At 36.9% G+C, this 17093-nt stretch overlaps 5 protein-coding genes across 8 annotated transcripts; 3 read left to right on the forward strand and 2 right to left on the reverse strand.

The window, feature by feature from the left end:
- The first annotated feature begins 1548 nt into the window (after positions 1–1548).
- On the forward strand, positions 1549–3207 carry LOC108818059 (protein CANDIDATE G-PROTEIN COUPLED RECEPTOR 7). Its single transcript, XM_018590914.2, has one exon. The coding sequence runs from the start codon at positions 1637–1639 to the stop codon at positions 2960–2962; it is 1326 nt and encodes a 441-aa protein (XP_018446416.1). The 5' UTR covers positions 1549–1636; the 3' UTR covers positions 2963–3207.
- Positions 3208–6746: 3539 nt separating this feature from the next.
- LOC108818060 (SUN domain-containing protein 4-like) lies at positions 6747–8876 on the forward strand. Its single transcript, XM_018590915.2, has 2 exons — positions 6747–6928; positions 7099–8876. Exons 1-2 carry the CDS (start codon positions 6766–6768, stop codon positions 8643–8645), a joined length of 1710 nt encoding a protein of 569 aa, XP_018446417.1. The 5' UTR covers positions 6747–6765; the 3' UTR covers positions 8646–8876.
- LOC130497793 (FKBP12-interacting protein of 37 kDa-like) lies at positions 8672–10617 on the reverse strand. 3 transcript variants are annotated; one of them, XM_056990982.1, is made up of 4 exons: positions 10173–10617; positions 9920–9956; positions 9727–9814; positions 9364–9621 (listed from the first exon to the last, which is right to left on the reverse strand). In XM_056990982.1, the coding sequence occupies exons 1-4, from the start codon at positions 10178–10180 to the stop codon at positions 9389–9391; spliced, it is 366 nt and encodes a 121-aa protein (XP_056846962.1). In that variant the 5' UTR covers positions 10181–10617; the 3' UTR covers positions 9364–9388. The 3 variants fall into 3 exon arrangements, 1 of the variants encoding a protein (XP_056846962.1); XR_008936769.1 differs by adding an exon at positions 8672–8780 and having other exon boundaries at positions 8870–9621; positions 9727–10617; XR_008936770.1 differs by lacking the exon at positions 9920–9956 and having other exon boundaries at positions 9523–9621.
- Positions 10618–11369: 752 nt separating this feature from the next.
- LOC130497791 (serine hydroxymethyltransferase 2, mitochondrial-like) lies at positions 11370–14966 on the forward strand. The gene is made up of 15 exons (XM_056990979.1): positions 11370–11661; positions 11751–11786; positions 11879–11965; positions 12051–12172; positions 12296–12372; positions 12476–12600; positions 12713–12805; positions 12894–12986; positions 13084–13281; positions 13373–13477; positions 13624–13689; positions 13759–13836; positions 14169–14280; positions 14453–14563; positions 14650–14966. Exons 1-15 carry the CDS (start codon positions 11581–11583, stop codon positions 14796–14798), a joined length of 1533 nt encoding a protein of 510 aa, XP_056846959.1. The 5' UTR covers positions 11370–11580; the 3' UTR covers positions 14799–14966.
- Positions 14967–14991: 25 nt separating this feature from the next.
- LOC130497792 (tRNA-specific adenosine deaminase TAD3-like) lies at positions 14992–17059 on the reverse strand. Of its 2 annotated transcripts, none has more exons than XM_056990980.1 (7): positions 16982–17059; positions 16794–16915; positions 16593–16675; positions 16307–16406; positions 15656–16105; positions 15454–15557; positions 14992–15351 (listed from the first exon to the last, which is right to left on the reverse strand). In XM_056990980.1, exons 2-7 carry the CDS (start codon positions 16851–16853, stop codon positions 15150–15152), a joined length of 999 nt encoding a protein of 332 aa, XP_056846960.1. In that variant the 5' UTR covers positions 16854–16915; positions 16982–17059; the 3' UTR covers positions 14992–15149. The 2 variants fall into 2 exon arrangements, with proteins under 2 accessions (XP_056846960.1, XP_056846961.1); XM_056990981.1 differs by having other exon boundaries at positions 17010–17053.
- Positions 17060–17093: the final 34 nt, after the last annotated feature.

Consider the following 17093-nt stretch of genomic DNA (forward strand, 5'->3'; position numbering starts at 1 on the left):
ATGGATGGATGAAACACCTAGTTTTAAATATTTTACGAAACACAAAAAATTTCGATGTGATATTTCGTGATCGAGTTCTCTCGTTAAAAATTACAGCTATTAATATCCTTTATATCCTTAATGAATAAAATATATAAATTACCCATGAAATAAAAAAAGAATTTAAATTTTTTTTTGAAACACAAAATTTTCTATGTGATTTTTAGTGATTGAGTTCTCTTATTAAAAATTACAGCTATTAATATTCTTTATATCCTTAATGAATAAAATATATAAATTACCCATGAAATAAAAAAGAGTTTTATTTTTTTAGATAAGTGGTTAAAATTAATAATAAAAAGAATTATCTAAAATCCAAAAACATATTTTAAAACGAAAAAATAATTCCTATATATACAGATCAGTTATCTGAAAAATATATTTTAATAATAAGTTAAAAATTAAGAAAAACAGAAAGCACATATAACTAAATATTAGTGAAGTAAACTCTTAATTTTATATAATTTAAAATATAATATCAGTGATTTTTAAGAAATTTTCAGAAAATTATACGTAAGAATGTTTAAATGAAAACATAAATAATAATTATTTAAAAGGTGAACATAAATTATAAATAATAATTATTATAGTCTAATAATGAGTAAAAATATATTAATAAGTAATTACAAAATGTTTATGTCTGCATGGACGAGCGTATTATTTTTTACAACAAAAGGCTATTTGAAACCTATGCATAATCCAAACTTGGAGCCAATTCGGAGGAACTAAATCAACATAATCCATAGGAGAAGGCAGATTCCGAGCACCGCGTGCCAGCTTATTAGTCATTGTGTTTTTTGTCTTTGAAATATGTTGAACAGTGAAAGTTTAAATACGTGTTAAATTAAATACTAACGTCATCGTTACTTTCGTTAAATTATAATTAATGCCGTTTAAAACGATGTGTAAAAACTACAAATTTTTAAAATTTATGTATTTAATTGGTAATAAAAATTAGTTTGTGTATTATACAGTGATCTAAAATATTTTTTTTGTGTATTTTATTAGTAAATGAAAATTATTCCATGTATTTTTAAAGATTTTTTTTCTTATAAAATTCTTATCAAATGTAAGAAATATAATTATATAGTAATCATTTTGATCGGTAAACGGAATTCTTGAGATGAGAAGAATGTTTTAAGATATTTCTAGTGGTTTACTCTATGTTCTACTTTAAAATAAAGTGATTTTATAATAGAGTTTGCTCAACTAGTATTCTATTTTAAATTAGAAAATCGAATAATGAAAAAAACAATTTACTATATAATTAGAATAAACCTATTTTCTACTCTTAAAAAGGTAAAAAATAAAGTGTGATTGAAGCACTTTTTATCTAAACTCTATTTTATCGTAAACTCTATTTAATACACTAATAGGTTAAACCGATCAGAATTTAGAACCGAACCAATAAATTAATTTATAGTCAACTAGCGATCACCAAATACAGGATCTAGAGATCGTACGGTTCTCGTTCATTCTCATGAATCACATCTATAAACAAGCGGCCTGGATCACAAGAGTTGCTCGTGAAGAAGAACACAATTGGATCTGAGCTCTCTCTCTAACTCGAAATCAAACGACGAAACCCTAACCTCCGATGGATCTCTCATCTCGTTTCTCATCGATCCTCGTCATCCTCCTCCTCCTCACCATCACCACATCCTTCGCCGAGATCCGCAAATCCGAGATCCGATCCGATGACCGGCCCATCATCCCCCTGGACGAATTCGGATTCACTCACACGGGCCGCCTCGAGCTCGACGCCTCCAAGATCTCCCTCTCCAACACCAATCCGGACCTCGACCTCTCCAAGGTCGGCTTCTTCCTCTGCACGCGCGACGCCTGGGTGCACGTGATCCAACAACTCGAGGAAGAGGAGATCACGTGCGCTCTCCAGTCGGATCTCGTCAAGCACGTGTTCACCTTCAACAGGCTCAACCGCAACACCTCCTTCTCAACCGTCTTCACCGAGAACGACGCCGACCAGTACTCCCTCGTCTTCGCCAACTGCCTCCAGAATGTCAAGGTCACCATGGACGTCAGATCCGCCATGTACAACCTCGAAGGGAAGAGCGGCGGCAGCGGCGGACGAGATTACCTCTCCGCCGGGAGAACCGTCCTCCCCAAGGTCTACTTCCTATTCTCAATCATCTACTTCTCCCTCGCCGCCACGTGGATCTACGTCCTCTTCAAGAAACGACGCACCGTCTTCGCGATCCACTTCTTCATGCTCGGCGTCGTCGTTTTGAAAGCTCTCAACCTCCTCTGCGAGGCGGAGGATAAGTCCTACATCAAGAAAACTGGATCAGGCCACGGATGGGACGTGCTGTTCTACATCTTCAGTTTCCTTAAAGGAATCACTCTCTTCACGCTCATCGTCTTGATCGGGACCGGGTGGTCTTTCTTGAAGCCTTACTTGCAGGACAAGGAGAAGAAAGTGTTGATGATAGTCATCCCTCTCCAGGTTGTTGCTAATTTCGCGCAGGTGGTTATCGACGAGACGGGGCCTTACGGGCAAGACTGGGTCACGTGGAAACAGATCTTCTTGCTCGTTGATGTGGTGTGTTGCTGTGCTGTTTTGTTCCCCATTGTTTGGTCCATCAAAAACTTGCGCGAGGCGGCTAAGACTGATGGGAAGGCTGCTGTGAATTTGGTTAAGTTGACTCTCTTTAGGCATTACTATATTGTGGTTATCTGCTATATTTACTTTACACGTGTTGTGGTGTATGCGCTGGAGACCATTACCTCGTACAAGTATATGTGGACTAGCGTTGTGGCTAGCGAGTTGGCTACTTTGGCGTTCTATCTGTTTACTGGTTACAAGTTCAGGCCGGAGGTGCATAACCCGTACTTTGTTGTTGATGATGATGAGGAAGAGGCTGCAGCTGAAGCCTTGAAGCTCGAAGACGAGTTTGAATTGTAAGTCAAAAGAAGCGTACTTTTGTTTGACAGCATGATTTAGAGTACATGGTATCATTATCAGGACTTATCTGGTAAAACCAGCTTCTCTTATATGGTTTTTTTCTTCTTAATTTTTTTTTCTTTTTATAATGTAATACATGTTTGTTTGAATGAGTTGTTAGGACACGACTCATATATCGTGTCTTATCTATTGCGTAGTATTATTGTGTATTAGTGGTAAATAAAACGCTTGGTGCTTTATACTTATGCTGAGAACTATATGAACGACGAAATGGCCTGATTAGAAAAGTAGGTTAAGCGTTGACAAAAAAAAGTAGGTTAAGGAAGCAAGTAGCTTGAAAGTTGAAAGTAGGCAAACCTTGAGCACAGATATGCCTTCCTAACTTTGTTGGATCTGTAATATATACATTTGTCCAAAGTGACAGCTCAATGAATTGGTAGAGAGTGTATGGTTGGTTTGAGAATTGAGATGGAAGATATACACGTGACTTCCCTTTCAAATGAAAATATCACTCTACTTGTGCCAAGATTCTGTCGCTAGACTCTTGCCTCAAATATCTTTGACGTTATGATCCATCTTTAGAAAACATTTGATCAACTAAGCTTTTCATTATGTATATATATGCTTTAGAATAAAGCAAAGACCAAAGGTTTGAGAGAGCAGTGGTAGGAACAATAAAGATGGCGAATTTACTAAATCACACAGAAAATAGGCTCCCCACCAAACCTACACCAACCTAACAAACTAATTAAATCAAAGCAAGAGGAAGAGAAACTGTGTAAATTTTGTTATGTTTTCTTTCTTGCTCTCAACGTTGCTTCATCGGTCATATTTAATTTTATGGCTGTTACGCTGTTTTCATGTATACGTTATCTTTAAAATTCTGGTACCTCTCCTTTTGTTTGTTTGGGAGAAGAAGAAAAATCAATAGCTCAATTTACTACGTATGAAGTGTACATTAAAGCAAGACTTTTCACTAGACTACCACAAGTTGAAGATATGATGCGTGGGAGGATGTTCCCGTGTGCACTCTCTAAGGCCAAGATATTGAAAAACATCATATAGAAAGTTAAGAAAATATACAAACAAGCCCAAACGGGTCTTTTGAAGAACACAACACACACGGCAAATTCAGTACAAAACATGAAGAAGACTTTGAACAACATATGCCTTAAAATGCTTGCTGGAGAGACGCCAAGAGATGGGACTAAAAAGCAATTGTGGTGACTCTGAGATTTCTTCGACAAAACTTTTCTGCGAACCATTCTTGATAGTGTGAAGTGAAGATGTGTCCGATCACCAATCCACAGAACAAACCAGGTTAGTGTGTTCATTTCCCGCCAATTGGAAAAATAGTGAGGTGGAAGGTTTCCAGTAAAATCATTGTGGGATACATCAATGACTCTCAAACTCTGAAAACCATTAATGGACATGTGGCGATGATACAACGGTCCAAAGAACTCATTTGATCCGAGGATGAGAACATGTAGACCCTAACCATGATGGAAACTTGTCTTTGAGTTTGTTGCTTTCCACATTCACAAGTTGCAGATTTTTGCAATTGATTAAGGACTTTGGAAACTTTCCCTCCAGTTGGTTGTGACTAATGTCTAATGACCGTAACTTGGTAGCATTGGCAAATATATCTGGAATAGCCCCACTGAAACTATTGTTACGAAGAACCAGTTCTTTAAGATCACCAATGGAATTATTTAGACATGGAGGAATTGAACCGTTGAAGAGATTGTTAGCCCTTTAAGCTTGCAAATCCAACGGGGAAATGGTCCTCTGAATGAACTTGAACTCAGATCCAAAACTTGGATTGGTGTTTCATGTGAAAGATTTTCAAAACTGCTAAGAGAGTTATGAGAAAGAAGCATTTTGGTGAATCTCCATAAGAAACTTGGCACTTCACCTTTCAACTTGTTGTTGGAAAGTTCTAAAACTGTGAGGTTGACTAACTTTGATATTGATCTAGGGACCGGACCAGTGAAATTGTTGTGGCTAAGATGTAACTCCCTGAGGTTGAGGAACTCAGATATAGATTCCGGGATTGGACCATCGAATTTGTTACCAGAAAGGTCTAGAAACTCTAGCTTAGGCGATGATAAAGAAGAAATATTAGCAAACTCTATAGCTTATTACCGACAAAACCAGGAAATTAGAATTTCTCTGTAAAAACCGGAAAACTACGTTTTTCTCCAAAAATGAAAAATCATATTATTCGGCCAAAACTAAAATTTTGTTTTCTCGTTAAAATCAGCAAATCACATTTTTTTTTGCTAAAGCTATAAAATTTTCTTTTTATCTAAAACCGAAAAGTCGTGGTTCTTTTTAAACCATAAAATTGTGTTGTGCCTCCAAAATCACAAAATCATATTTTCTGTAAATATAGATTTTTCTGTCAATCCCATAAAATTGTTTGTTTCTCACAAAACCTCTAAACTATGTTTTTTTGCCTAAACCACTATACCATGTTTTCCGGTCTAAACGGCTAAATCGATTTTCACGATAAAATCGAAAATTGGATTTTTTTCTCTAAAACCGGAAAATCCAATCTTTGTTTAGTTACATTATCCGTCAAAACCAAAAATTAGATTTTTAAAACAAAATTGCATTGTATTTTCCATCAAAATTGTAAATTAGGTTTAACAATATTGTTAGATTTGGCTACCGAAATGATACCTATTCATACAAGGAATGAAATCTGAATTTCAAATATTCATGCATGGGCGGATCTATACAAAGATTTGCAATATGGAAGATGCAAATGAAAATATTCTCCTTAGAAAACGAACAAATAAGGACGTTATTTCTATTTTAATTTTAATTTTTTTTTAAAAATATGTTTACAGCTAAGCACATAATTGGATTAAAAAGGTAAAGTATTTTCTAAATACATTGTTCCTAAGTTTTTTCTATACTATATATTGTTCCCAAGTCTTTTCTATACATTGTTCCTAAAAATCTTTTCTATATTCATAATTCTCTCTTTTGTTAATTGTTATTAATTTTTCTATTTTTCTTTATTTTTATAAATTCTTTGTACAACCTAGCACTTAATGTGATTAAAAGGTAAGGTACTAAACAATATATTAAAGAAAACTTTAACTAAAAAGAAACTAATAAATTGCAAGATTCAAAAAGTGTTGACCCAGTACCATTTTACATACACTTAATTAGACGGCTCCCAAAATCTTTTCTATATACCTAGCTATCTTTTTCTCTTCTGTCCATTGTCCTCGCTGATCAGTGCTTGAGAAGCGTTGTTTGGGAAGAAGAAGCTTTCAGAGTCTCCTTCCCTTTGGTTTGTCTTCTTCAATCTGCCAGGGAATAGAAAGAGTTTCTTTCGCTCCCTTTTCTCCGATTCTCTCTTTAGGTAAATGTCTTACTCGGCTACTTGCCAGCAAACTTTGTATGTTGTCTTCTTCTTCATCTCGGTTTGGTTTAGCTTCTCAAAATCACTTGAGGTATGTAAATGATATGCTAGTTTCCTTAGTTATACATAACCGATCATGGGCATAATAACGAGATGAAACATTGCTTCGGGTCTCCAAATTTAAATGGTTAATATATATATATGGATCATTCAGCCTCTAAATTGATTAAGAAAAATATATTTATTGAACATTTAGTTATTGTTTCAAGCCTCCATAAATCTCAGGAGAGGCTCACTATGTAAAACTTTGTTTGGCTGTTGAATAGAACTCGTTTACTTGTGTGTCTGATATGTATCACTAATCACAGGTGTGCACTATTCATGTAGGTTTTGTTTGGTGATCTGATTCTTGACTGGATGTAAAATGCAAAGATCACGGAGAGCTCTTCTGCTTAGAAGAAGAATTTCTGAGGATACTTCCAATGCAAGGAATCGACTCTACAAAGTTTTATTGTCTCTCGTTTTTCTCATATGGGGGTTGCTCTTGTTATCTACTTTGTGGATAAGTCATAGAAATGGTCACAAAGGTAGCCTTTTGAGCTCCTACAAGTATGCAAAACATATAACATAAAAATAATATTGAACTGCAATTGGTAACATTTAGAGACAACAACAATTATGAATATGTGTATACACCTATAGTTGTTCTTTCATCTTGTCTTAAGCGTATTAAACGCTTACTTTTGGCCATTTTCAGGGAAGTATCTAGTCGATTCGGAACACAATGGTGATCATCAAGATGGTGTTTGTGGAGATGAGACAGATGAACCTGTTGATGCACAATCACTTGAGTCGTCTACTTATGTTAACTCTACTCCTAGTTTGAGTCTGGATGCTCTTATAGCCGAGAATGGTGGAAATGTTACAAAAAGCAAAGAAGACATTGGTCTTGTGAAGCAAAGTGAGATGAGTAACAGCAACACGGGTCCAGAGAATGACACAGAGACCAATGCTTCAAAGCTTGATCAGCTATCTCGTGTTGTTCCACTTGGCCTTGATGAGTTCAAGAGCCGAGTGTCCAATCCTAAACACGAGTCTTTAGAAGACCAAGTAAGCGGTGTGATTCACAGGATGGAGCCTGGTGGGAAAGAGTACAACTACGCAGCTGCTTCAAAAGGTTCAAAGGTCTTATCTTCTAATAAGGAAGCGAAAGGAGCCACAAGCATCATAAGCTCGGACAATGACAAGTATCTCCGGAACCCATGTTCTACCGAAGAGAAGTTCGTTGTAATAGAACTTTCAGAAGAAACGTTGGTGAACACTATCAAGATTGCAAACTTTGAGCATTACTCATCTAATCTGAAGGAGTTTGAGATTCTTGGAAGCTTAGTTTATCCTAGTGATACATGGGTTCATCTTGGGAACTTCACAGCTTTGAACATGAAGAATGAGCAGAACTTTACACTAGTGGATCCCCAATGGGTGAGATATCTAAAGATGAATTTTCTAAGTCATTACGGTTCAGAGTTCTACTGCACCTTGAGTTTACTAGAAGTCTATGGAGTGGACGCTGTGGAACGAATGCTTGAGAACTTGATATCTATACAAGACAAAAACATGGTAAGACCTCAAGAAGGAAATAGGGAGTCCTCTGAAAGTCATGAGGATGGGATTAAACGAAAGGAGAAGGAACAAGAAACATCACCAGGGAGTGTGGTTTTGAAACCTGAAGTATCAACTGAGAGAATGAAGCTGCCAGATCCTGTGGAAGAGCTAAAACATCACCAACCAGGAAGCAGGATGCCAGGGGACACAGTTCTGAAGATACTTATGCAGAAGATAAGGTCTCTTGACTTAAGCTTATCAGTGCTGGAGAGTTACTTGGAGGAGCTGAGTTCAAGATACAGGAAGATATTCAAGGAGGTAGATGTAGAGGCGATCAAGAGAGAAAAGGAGGTGGTGAAGATGAGACTAGAGTTAGATGGAATGAAGGAGAGTCAAGAGAGGATGCAGGAAGAGACCACGGAGATGAGAGAGTGGAGAATAAAAGTGGAAACAGAGGTTGAGAAGGCTGGTTATGAGAAGGAGAAAGTGTTGGAAAGGTTGGAGAAAGTTTTAGATAAGATGGAATGGATGGAGAAGAAAAGTGTGGTTGTGTTCACCATCTGTGTTGGGTTTGGGACTATGGCAGTTGTAGCGGTGATTCTTGGGAAGTTGATAGGTTCAGAAAAGAAGCCAGCTGACTTGGCTTGGCTTCTATTGTTGATAAGCTCTATATTCGTCATGTTTGTTTTGTCTCTTTGATTTCAAGAGCCTTCAGTTTTGGTTGGTCTTTTTAGTTTGTACAACTGTAGAGGCAGTTGAGTCTTTTATACAGAATAAACATGCTAAGTTCAAATGAAGATCAATTTTTTTTGTGCCGAAAATTCCGGTTCAGTACTGTAGACAAGAAGCACAATACCATAATTGAACTTAGCATATGAAGTTTCTGCTAATGAAGCTAATATTGAGAAGCAGAATAATCTCACCCCTGAGGAGGTAGATGCTCCTTCTTGACCAATGCCTTTTGCAAAAATTGCATACAGCACCGAAGAAGGACCTTCTAATCTCTAGAAGCATTCTATGGTAACTATATTCTGGTAGTTGGCTGGTGTATTACCTCTTGATGTATGCAATGCCTGCTTTACCTTTTTAAGATTGGGTTGTTTTATTTCGCTATGTCTGCTGAGTCTTCTGGAGAGTGCTTCACAGCACAACCTCAGTCAAAGAAAATGCTTAAAATCATAGAGGTCTACAAAACCAAGTATACACAAAACAGTGCAATAGTATTTACATCAGTTGGTTTATAAACCAAGTATACGCAAGAAGTTTGAGTGTAGTACTTTCAGATAATAAAATAATGTGACAAAGAATCTCTATTATTAAAAGTCATAAAATATGTTTATTAGGGCATCATTATTGGTAGGACCAAAAATTTGGTCCTTAGGTTATTTTAGTATTATTGTGATGCTAAGGACAATGGTTAAGGACAATCACAAAAGTTTTGATTATTGGTAGGACTTATAGAGGTCTCTTAGTAAAAAAATTACAAACATCATTGAATATGTATGAACATTGTACAATGAACTTATTAAGACTGTTACCTTCATTTGTGCAATTTCCAACTGAAGAAAAAAGGAAGTAAAGAACACAAAACTTATTAGCCAAATGCCAACCTCCTCTTTAAAAAACTTCTCGGAAGATCTTAGAGTTCGGATGTAGTCAATCACAAATTCAGGTTCTGAAAGAAAACAAAGGCAAAGCACAATCGTTGTAGAGACTATCAAGACGGTTTAGGAAGAAAGTGCAAACCAATTACAACACTGAACGGAGAAGGAGGGCTAACCAGGAGATTTTCTAGCAGGTACAAAGGACTCTTTCTTAAATGCTGAGTTCCACTTATCAATCTCTGCTTTTGCTGATTCAAGCTCACTCTGTGACCAAACAAAATAAGTCAGACAACAAAAAAGAACACTGATGTAGTATAGAAATAAATTAAAAAGAAGAAAAAAAAACAGATTAATGAGTAGTAAGAACACTTGACATGAAGCAAGCTCATCTTTACAGCTCTGAAGACTGCCACAGAGAGAGACAAAGCAAGCAGGTTAAAGTGTATACATCAAAGCAAACACTCTCTGCTTCAAACGAAAAGAAAAAGCTTCAAGAGAGAGGGGGAAGTGGATATAAAAAACCTCTTCCATAATTCTTCCATCCGAACTAGCAAACAAATCTGACGAAAAATATTTGTGAAAGACTTGCTGGTATAATACATACATAAGAAAAAAAGATGACCTGTTCATGGTGGCAGAGATAGTATAACAGAGAGAAGCGGTGGCGGAAATCGTTGGCGGAAATCATAGAGATAGTATAACAGAGAGATAGTATAACAGAGAGAAGCGGTGGCGGAAATCAATCGCGACGATTGTTGCGGCCTGTGGCTTGGCTTCAGAAACGGTGGCGATATAGTCGAAATTGGGGACTTGTTTGCCGGCGGATTCGAACTGAGAGGTGAGCGGCGTCGGATTGATTTCGAGGAGAGACCATCGGGAGAGATCACGAGAGAGAGGAGTCGTCGGCGTCGTCGAGGAAAGAGAGAGAGAGAGGCGACACGTGTCTTACAAGAACCGTTGTGTTTCGTCCTTAATTAAGGAACGTTTGTTAAGGTAATTTGTATTTTTCATTTATTTTTTATCCTAGTCAGCAATAAGGACCTCTTAAAAGACGCCGATAATCTTGCTCTTAGCTCCTAGGCGTTTAAGTCTTGATAACCGATTTGTAGTCTTGGACTCTTTGGAACACTTCTGAAACCGAACCATACCAAATCGAAATTGAAACTAAATCAGATTTCATAAATATACATACAGATGATGATCATATATCTCTGGAATCAGGAAATCAAATTCGAATGGATATCAAATATTTAAAAAACAATCAACATGCATAAAATTATTAATTATTTAGTTTTGAAATAACAAAATATCTTTAAATACTATTTATAAAAATCCAATTACCCAAAAAATTTAATTACTGAAACCTATGAATTATCCGATTGATTTTTTATTTAAAATATTTAAAATCCAAAATATTCTATATTTTATCCGAAAAAATTAAACTATCTTAATTTTTTTTCAAAGAACCCAAATTATATATACAATTACAGAAAAAATCAGAACATAACTGAAACCGAATTGGACATATAAGTTTATGGACATATAATCAAACTAAAAATGAACCAGATTTCATAAATATCCAAATGGATCCTATAACTCTAAAATCAGAAAAAGGAAACCGAAAACCCGAAAAACCGAGCTGAAATGGTCAGAGCTATCTCTGTCTTGACCTCCTAAGCATAATGGATATGGGCTTGATTCTTACCAAGCCCAACGAGAGAGTTCCCTGAACCCATGTCCAACGAGAGAGAGAGAGTTCCCAGAACCCATGTCCCACGATCCTATCAATGTTCTTCATCCGCCCTGATCAAAACACTCACTCTCAAGTGTCGGAAGTTGGATATCCGAGTGGTGATTTGTTACGTCAATAAGTGACGTTACATCGCACCGTCGAAAATAAAATAAAATAAAAAGCAAAGCCACCTTTTGCTCTCACCAACCACAAACCTCCTTTTACACAGGCAGTGTCCTCCGCACACACACATCACATCACAGAGAGATAGGGAGAGAGAGAGAGAGAGAGAGAAACAATGGCGTTGGCTCTTCGCAGACTCTCATCTTCCTTCAAGAAGCCCATCTTCTCAAATGGCGTTGGTTCCCTCCGTTCTATGGTTATATTCTCTGATTTTCAGGCTTTTTTTTTATCTTTGTATCCTCCTCCGTTAGATTCTGATCCTTTCTTCATGTCTTTGATGCTCAGTCTTCTACGTCAACCTCTGAGAGATCTCATTCCAGTGTAAAGATATCATCTTTTACTTTTACATAATACATTGGATCATATGCTTTTTATAGTGATCAACATATATATATCTTTGTTTCTTTGATCAGTGGATAAGGCAACTCAATGCACCTCTTGAAGAAATCGATCCTGAAATCGCAGATATCATCGAGCTCGAGAAGGCTAGGCAATGGAAGGTTATATTCATTCATTCATTCACATGAAGGGTTGTTGAAAGGTGGAAGCTTTATATTTGATTTGGATTTTGTTGTGTGTTTTCAGGGATTTGAACTTATACCGTCAGAGAACTTCACCTCTGCCTCAGTCATGGAAGCCGTTGGCTCTGTTATGACTAACAAATATAGTGAAGGTTACCCTGGTGCTAGATACTATGGAGGCAATGAGTATGTTCACTGCAACTAGCATCTGGGATTGATCGATCAAGTGTTGAGAAACATTTGTCTTTGTTATACTTACAAGTGTTTGTTGTTAAGTCTCTGATTGTTTTTTCTTCTTGTCAACTATAGGTACATTGACATGGCAGAGTCATTATGTCAGAAACGCGCACTTGAAGCTTTTCAGTTAGATCCTTCCAAGTGGGGAGGTACTCGTTTTATTGTACTAGGATTTGACATTCTTTTATTTACTAGTGAATCTGTTTGAAATTTATATTCAGAAACCAAAAAAAAACTTTCCTTGTTGTGTAGTCAATGTGCAGTCTTTATCAGGATCACCAGCTAACTTCCAAGTTTACACTGCATTGCTGAAACCTCACGAAAGAATCATGGCACTTGACTTGCCTCATGGTGGCCATCTTTCTCATGGTTATCAGGTACTTGGAACATAATAATCTCTATAGCATAGTGTCTGTTTTTCGGCTCCCACTCTCATCTCCATGTCGATTTGATATTTTGTATCCTTGTCCCTCTCTTTTCATTGTGCAGACTGACACGAAGAAAATATCTGCTGTATCCATCTTTTTTGAGACAATGCCATACAGATTGGATGAGAACACTGGTTACATTGATTACGATCAGGTCTGGTAGTTAACTAGCTTACTGCTTAAACACTTTTATGTTTACAAAATATACCACTGAGAAACATGTTGTTATACTTATTTTGCAGCTAGAGAAAAGTGCCGTGCTTTTCAGACCCAAACTTATTGTTGCGGGTGCCAGTGCTTATGCTCGTCTATATGACTATGCACGCATTCGTAAGGTAAAGTATTGTCTCAACTCTTGAGTGTGAAGTATAGTGTTATCAAAGCTGCATGTTAATTGAATATGGATTTCACTTTTAATTACAAAATGTGCAGGTCTGTGACAAGCAAAAGGCGGTTATGCTGGCTGACATGGCTCATATTAGTGGGTTGGTTGCTGCTGGTGTGATTCCTTCCCCTTTTGAGTATGCAGATGTTGTTACCACTACAACTCACAAATCTCTTCGCGGTCCCAGAGGGGCTATGATATTCTTTAGGAAGGGGTTGAAAGAGGTTAACAAACAAGGAAAAGAGGTGCATTTCAAGCTCATATTCTATAAAATGAATTGGTTACTAATTTTCCTTGTATTTGAACATATGTCGTTTGTATTTGTGTACATGGCAGGTCATGTATGACTATGAGGACAGAATTAATGCAGCTGTTTTTCCTGGACTTCAAGGTGGTCCACATAATCACACAATAACGGGTCTAGCAGTTGCTCTGAAGCAGGTTCGATCATCAAACTCTTTTTTACTTTCTATTGTCTAATATGAACTCATTAACATCTTTCACTTTCTGGTCTAGGTCTAGTATATAATTTTCATCTACTCTTTGATGATTTTTTTTTTTTGACTTGTCGATTTACTGCATTACAGGTGAAAACACCTGAGTATAAGGCCTACCAGGATCAAGTTCTCCGTAATTGTTCAAAGTTTGCAGAGGTGAGACGTGTTTGCTGATTTTCATATTCTTAGTTGATATGCCTCTAATATCCTGCCTTGTGATTGCAGACTTTGCTATCAAAAGGATATGACTTGGTGTCTGGAGGCACTGAGAATCATTTAGTTTTGGTGAATTTGAAAAATAAGGTACTTCTCATTTTTATCCTTTTATTGTATGAAGACCCTTTAATGTCTAGATGGAAATGCTTGCTTTCGACTTATATGTTTGCATAAGAAGGTGGTGAATTGCATTGGTTTTAGAGAATATAACTTAAAACTAAAGAATTTGGTTTTTATATGATAAACTCAAACAAGTATGGTTTCTTGCTTCTCATATGTATTGTGAGATTTCAGTTTTGACTGACCACACGTAGCAAAACAAGTCTAAATGTTTTGTTTTTGTACTGTGAACCTCATTAAGCAGTGCATAGGGGTCACTAATTTTCTCTGATGCATGATATTGGAATTGAGTTTTGCAGGGAATAGATGGATCAAGAGTGGAGAAAGTATTAGAATCAGTACATATTGCAGCAAACAAGAACACTGTTCCTGGTGACGTTTCCGCTATGGTTCCTGGTGGCATCCGTATGGGTAAGGCTCTTAAAAGAAAACTGAAAGAAGTGATGTGTTAACATGTCCGAAAAGTAGTAAATGTTCATGCTTGGCACCTACTAGTTTTAAACTTCTATTTTAGCTGTGATAATAGAGACCTGGTGATCATTGAAATAATCGTGATATGTCCCGATCTGTTCTCTTCTTACAGGAACACCAGCTCTCACATCAAGAGGATTCATTGAGGAAGATTTTGCAAAAGTGGCCGAGTACTTTGATTTAGCCGTCAAGATAGCCTTGAAGATTAAGACAGAGTCTCAAGGTATATATATATATAAGCCCTTCGGTTATATCTATTTGAGTCAAGGTCTCTGAAAATTGGGGGGATTTATAAATGGTGTAATGCAGGAACAAAGCTGAAGGACTTTGTAGAAACAATGCAATCAAATGAGAAGTTACAGTCAGAGATGGCTAAGCTGCGTGAGATGGTTGAAGAATATGCTAAACAGTTCCCAACGATTGGGTTCGAGAAAGAGACAATGAGATACAAAGAGTAGTTCCATTCGTCAAGTGAATCCACACGTTTCCGCATAGGTAGTAAATGTCCCATAAGAGAGATTTCACGTTCTGATAAAACACACAGAAATGACCTCTTTCATTTGCTATCTTCCTTTTTTTTTCATTTTGTGTTGAGAATAAAAGGTATTAAGATGAACTTACAGCAATTTTAATACGGTTTCACAAAACTCATGCATTCTTGTATGATAAACACATTTAACCAATAAGAAGTTTCAGACAAGACTTATTTTGGTCTATATAAATAGATGAGATTCTTGGTGCTTTTGGAAAGAACAAAAACAAAGAGAATCAGCTTCCTTCCCTGTGTAGAACTTGTGATACAGTTATGACTAGGCTATAACATGTTTTAGACCGTTGATTTCGAGTGCATTATGGGCATCACCAGGCAACAAAACTCTGAAGACTGCATAATGGTGATTTAAACTCTTCTCTCCTTGAAGTCTATGAACACTGCCGAGACCACCTGCCGTGGGGTTTGGAAAAGCATAGAATATTCGTTTTATTCTTTGATGCACAAGCGCCATAGCACACCTTATATACAGAGGAACATAATTTACAACTTATCAGACTCTCAAACTTGCTGGCTGTTGTTAGAAGAGTAATGCATATATATGTATGTAGAAAGAAACTCACATAGGACAAGGCTCCCAAAGCAAGAAAATGTCATAGCCAGTGCAGAGGTAGGGCTTTTCCGTTGAAGGATCTCTAAGAGCTGCTTCTCTGCTGTCATTTGGAACCTATTGTTGGTGACACTCAAGAGTGTAAGAGAGAATGCTTTACTACTAGTCAAAAGACTTGGAGCACATTTTAAAATGTTGGTTTGGAATAAACTTACGTCTGGAATGTTACTGCTTGTTTTCTGCTTCTTAGCTGGAGAATCAGCATTTGAAGGTTGCGAACGATCCACAGCAAAACTCTCGGATGAATTGGGAAACAAATATCTATCTCTTGCAGCAGATGATTCAATCGCAACTATAGAAGCATGCCTTAGAGGGTGCCATTGGCTACCTTTCTCAGCATCATGTGGCTGCAAACTCCATTGCCAAGGATTCAGACAAGCAACAGCAGACGATGAAGCATTCAGTTTTCCAAGTAAGCCGTTTAAGCATATCTCCGGACTAGCGTTAGCCTCTCTGTTGATACTCTGACAGTGGTTAGATTCCCCTGTTTCACTGAAGGGAATGGTCTCTGTAGTAGTGTTGTCGCAGGGAGCATATACTTGATCAGTTTCGCTAGCTATTATCCGCCTAACAGAAGGATCAACTATCACTGCAGCATTTACAAGCTAAAAAATATACCAAAAGCTTAGCAATTTGTTCAATGAAGATCTTTATACATGCAATATGTTCAATCTTACTACTAAGACAAAACAGGCGATACGTGAAAAAAAATGAAAACAGATTAATAGGAGTGAGACTGGTCTGTTGTCCAAAACTTCATAACTACATTATGTAGAATAGATGAAGGGAAGAAGGAAAATACTTACAGGCTTATGAGTAGATACTACCAAATTAATGACAACTCTCATGAACTTGCAGATTGATTGTGTGTCTTCCTCACTGAATCCACCAATGCCATCTATATTGCTATAATTGCCAAAATGCAAAAAAACAAATCAGTGAGTGCATCATAATAAGCGAAGAGACATGTTATTGCTATCATTGTGCAGACAAGATTATTCTAGAATGACTAAATATAATATTAAAAAGGATCATGCAGACCCCTTTTGGTTACAGTAAGATTCAATCAGAAGAAAAGGAGATGGAGCTTACTAGGTTGGAGGATGAAATGAAGTTGGCCATATCTTACATTGTTCTTCCCACTCCTCTTTCGATACTGCAGCATATTTGCATACCTATAATACAAGATTCAACCGAAAATGTAAATCAATGAGCAAAAATAATTGACACGGATTCTAAAGCATTGAAGACAAGTGCTGTGAGATGAAAAAAAGAAAAAGTAAGCAAACCCACTTGTGTAATAAAAGGACTCAACTCGTAGGGACCGAAGAGTTTCTGTATATCAGGTGGCATATCGTTAAAATGATCGTTGTGATCAGGTGCTAGACATAAGATGACAGTCAACTGAGGTTCCCCTGTAAAAGAAGCTTGCAATTAAGAGCAATATTCGAGGTATCACCGAACCAACGAAAAAAAGCTACCATGATCTGAAAGAATCTTCCTCCGCACCCTTTTAACATGACGAAGATCTTCCAGAGGAGAAATCTTACATAACTGCCTATCATACAAAAGTCAAAACTCTTGTTAATACAG

This window comes from Raphanus sativus, chromosome 7 (assembly GCF_000801105.2).
Source record: "Raphanus sativus cultivar WK10039 chromosome 7, ASM80110v3, whole genome shotgun sequence".
Taxonomy (NCBI): Eukaryota; Viridiplantae; Streptophyta; class Magnoliopsida; order Brassicales; family Brassicaceae; genus Raphanus; species Raphanus sativus.

Coding starts and splice junctions, on each gene's coding strand:
- LOC108818059 (XM_018590914.2), top strand. CDS start 1,637: ATGGATCTCTCATCTCGTTTCTCATCGATCCTCGTCATCCTCCTCCTC.
- LOC108818060 (XM_018590915.2), top strand. CDS start 6,766: ATGCAAAGATCACGGAGAGCTCTTCTGCTTAGAAGAAGAATTTCTGAG. Junction 6,929..7,098: donor TCATAGAAATGGTCACAAAG/GTAGCCTTTTGA, acceptor GGCCATTTTCAG/GGAAGTATCTAGTCGATTCG.
- LOC130497793 (XM_056990982.1), bottom strand. Junction 9,815..9,919: donor ATGAGCTTGCTTCATGTCAA/GTGTTCTTACTA, acceptor GTTTGGTCACAG/AGTGAGCTTGAATCAGCAAA. Junction 9,622..9,726: donor ACCTGCTAGAAAATCTCCTG/GTTAGCCCTCCT, acceptor GTTTTCTTTCAG/AACCTGAATTTGTGATTGAC.
- LOC130497791 (XM_056990979.1), top strand. CDS start 11,581: ATGGCGTTGGCTCTTCGCAGACTCTCATCTTCCTTCAAGAAGCCCATC. Junction 11,966..12,050: donor AGAAGGCTAGGCAATGGAAG/GTTATATTCATT, acceptor GTGTGTTTTCAG/GGATTTGAACTTATACCGTC. Junction 12,373..12,475: donor AGATCCTTCCAAGTGGGGAG/GTACTCGTTTTA, acceptor CTTGTTGTGTAG/TCAATGTGCAGTCTTTATCA.
- LOC130497792 (XM_056990980.1), bottom strand. CDS start 16,853: ATGCCACCTGATATACAGAAACTCTTCGGTCCCTACGAGTTGAGTCCT. Junction 16,407..16,592: donor TCATTTCATCCTCCAACCTA/GTAAGCTCCATC, acceptor TGGCAATTATAG/CAATATAGATGGCATTGGTG. Junction 15,352..15,453: donor CTTTGGGAGCCTTGTCCTAT/GTGAGTTTCTTT, acceptor TCTGTATATAAG/GTGTGCTATGGCGCTTGTGC.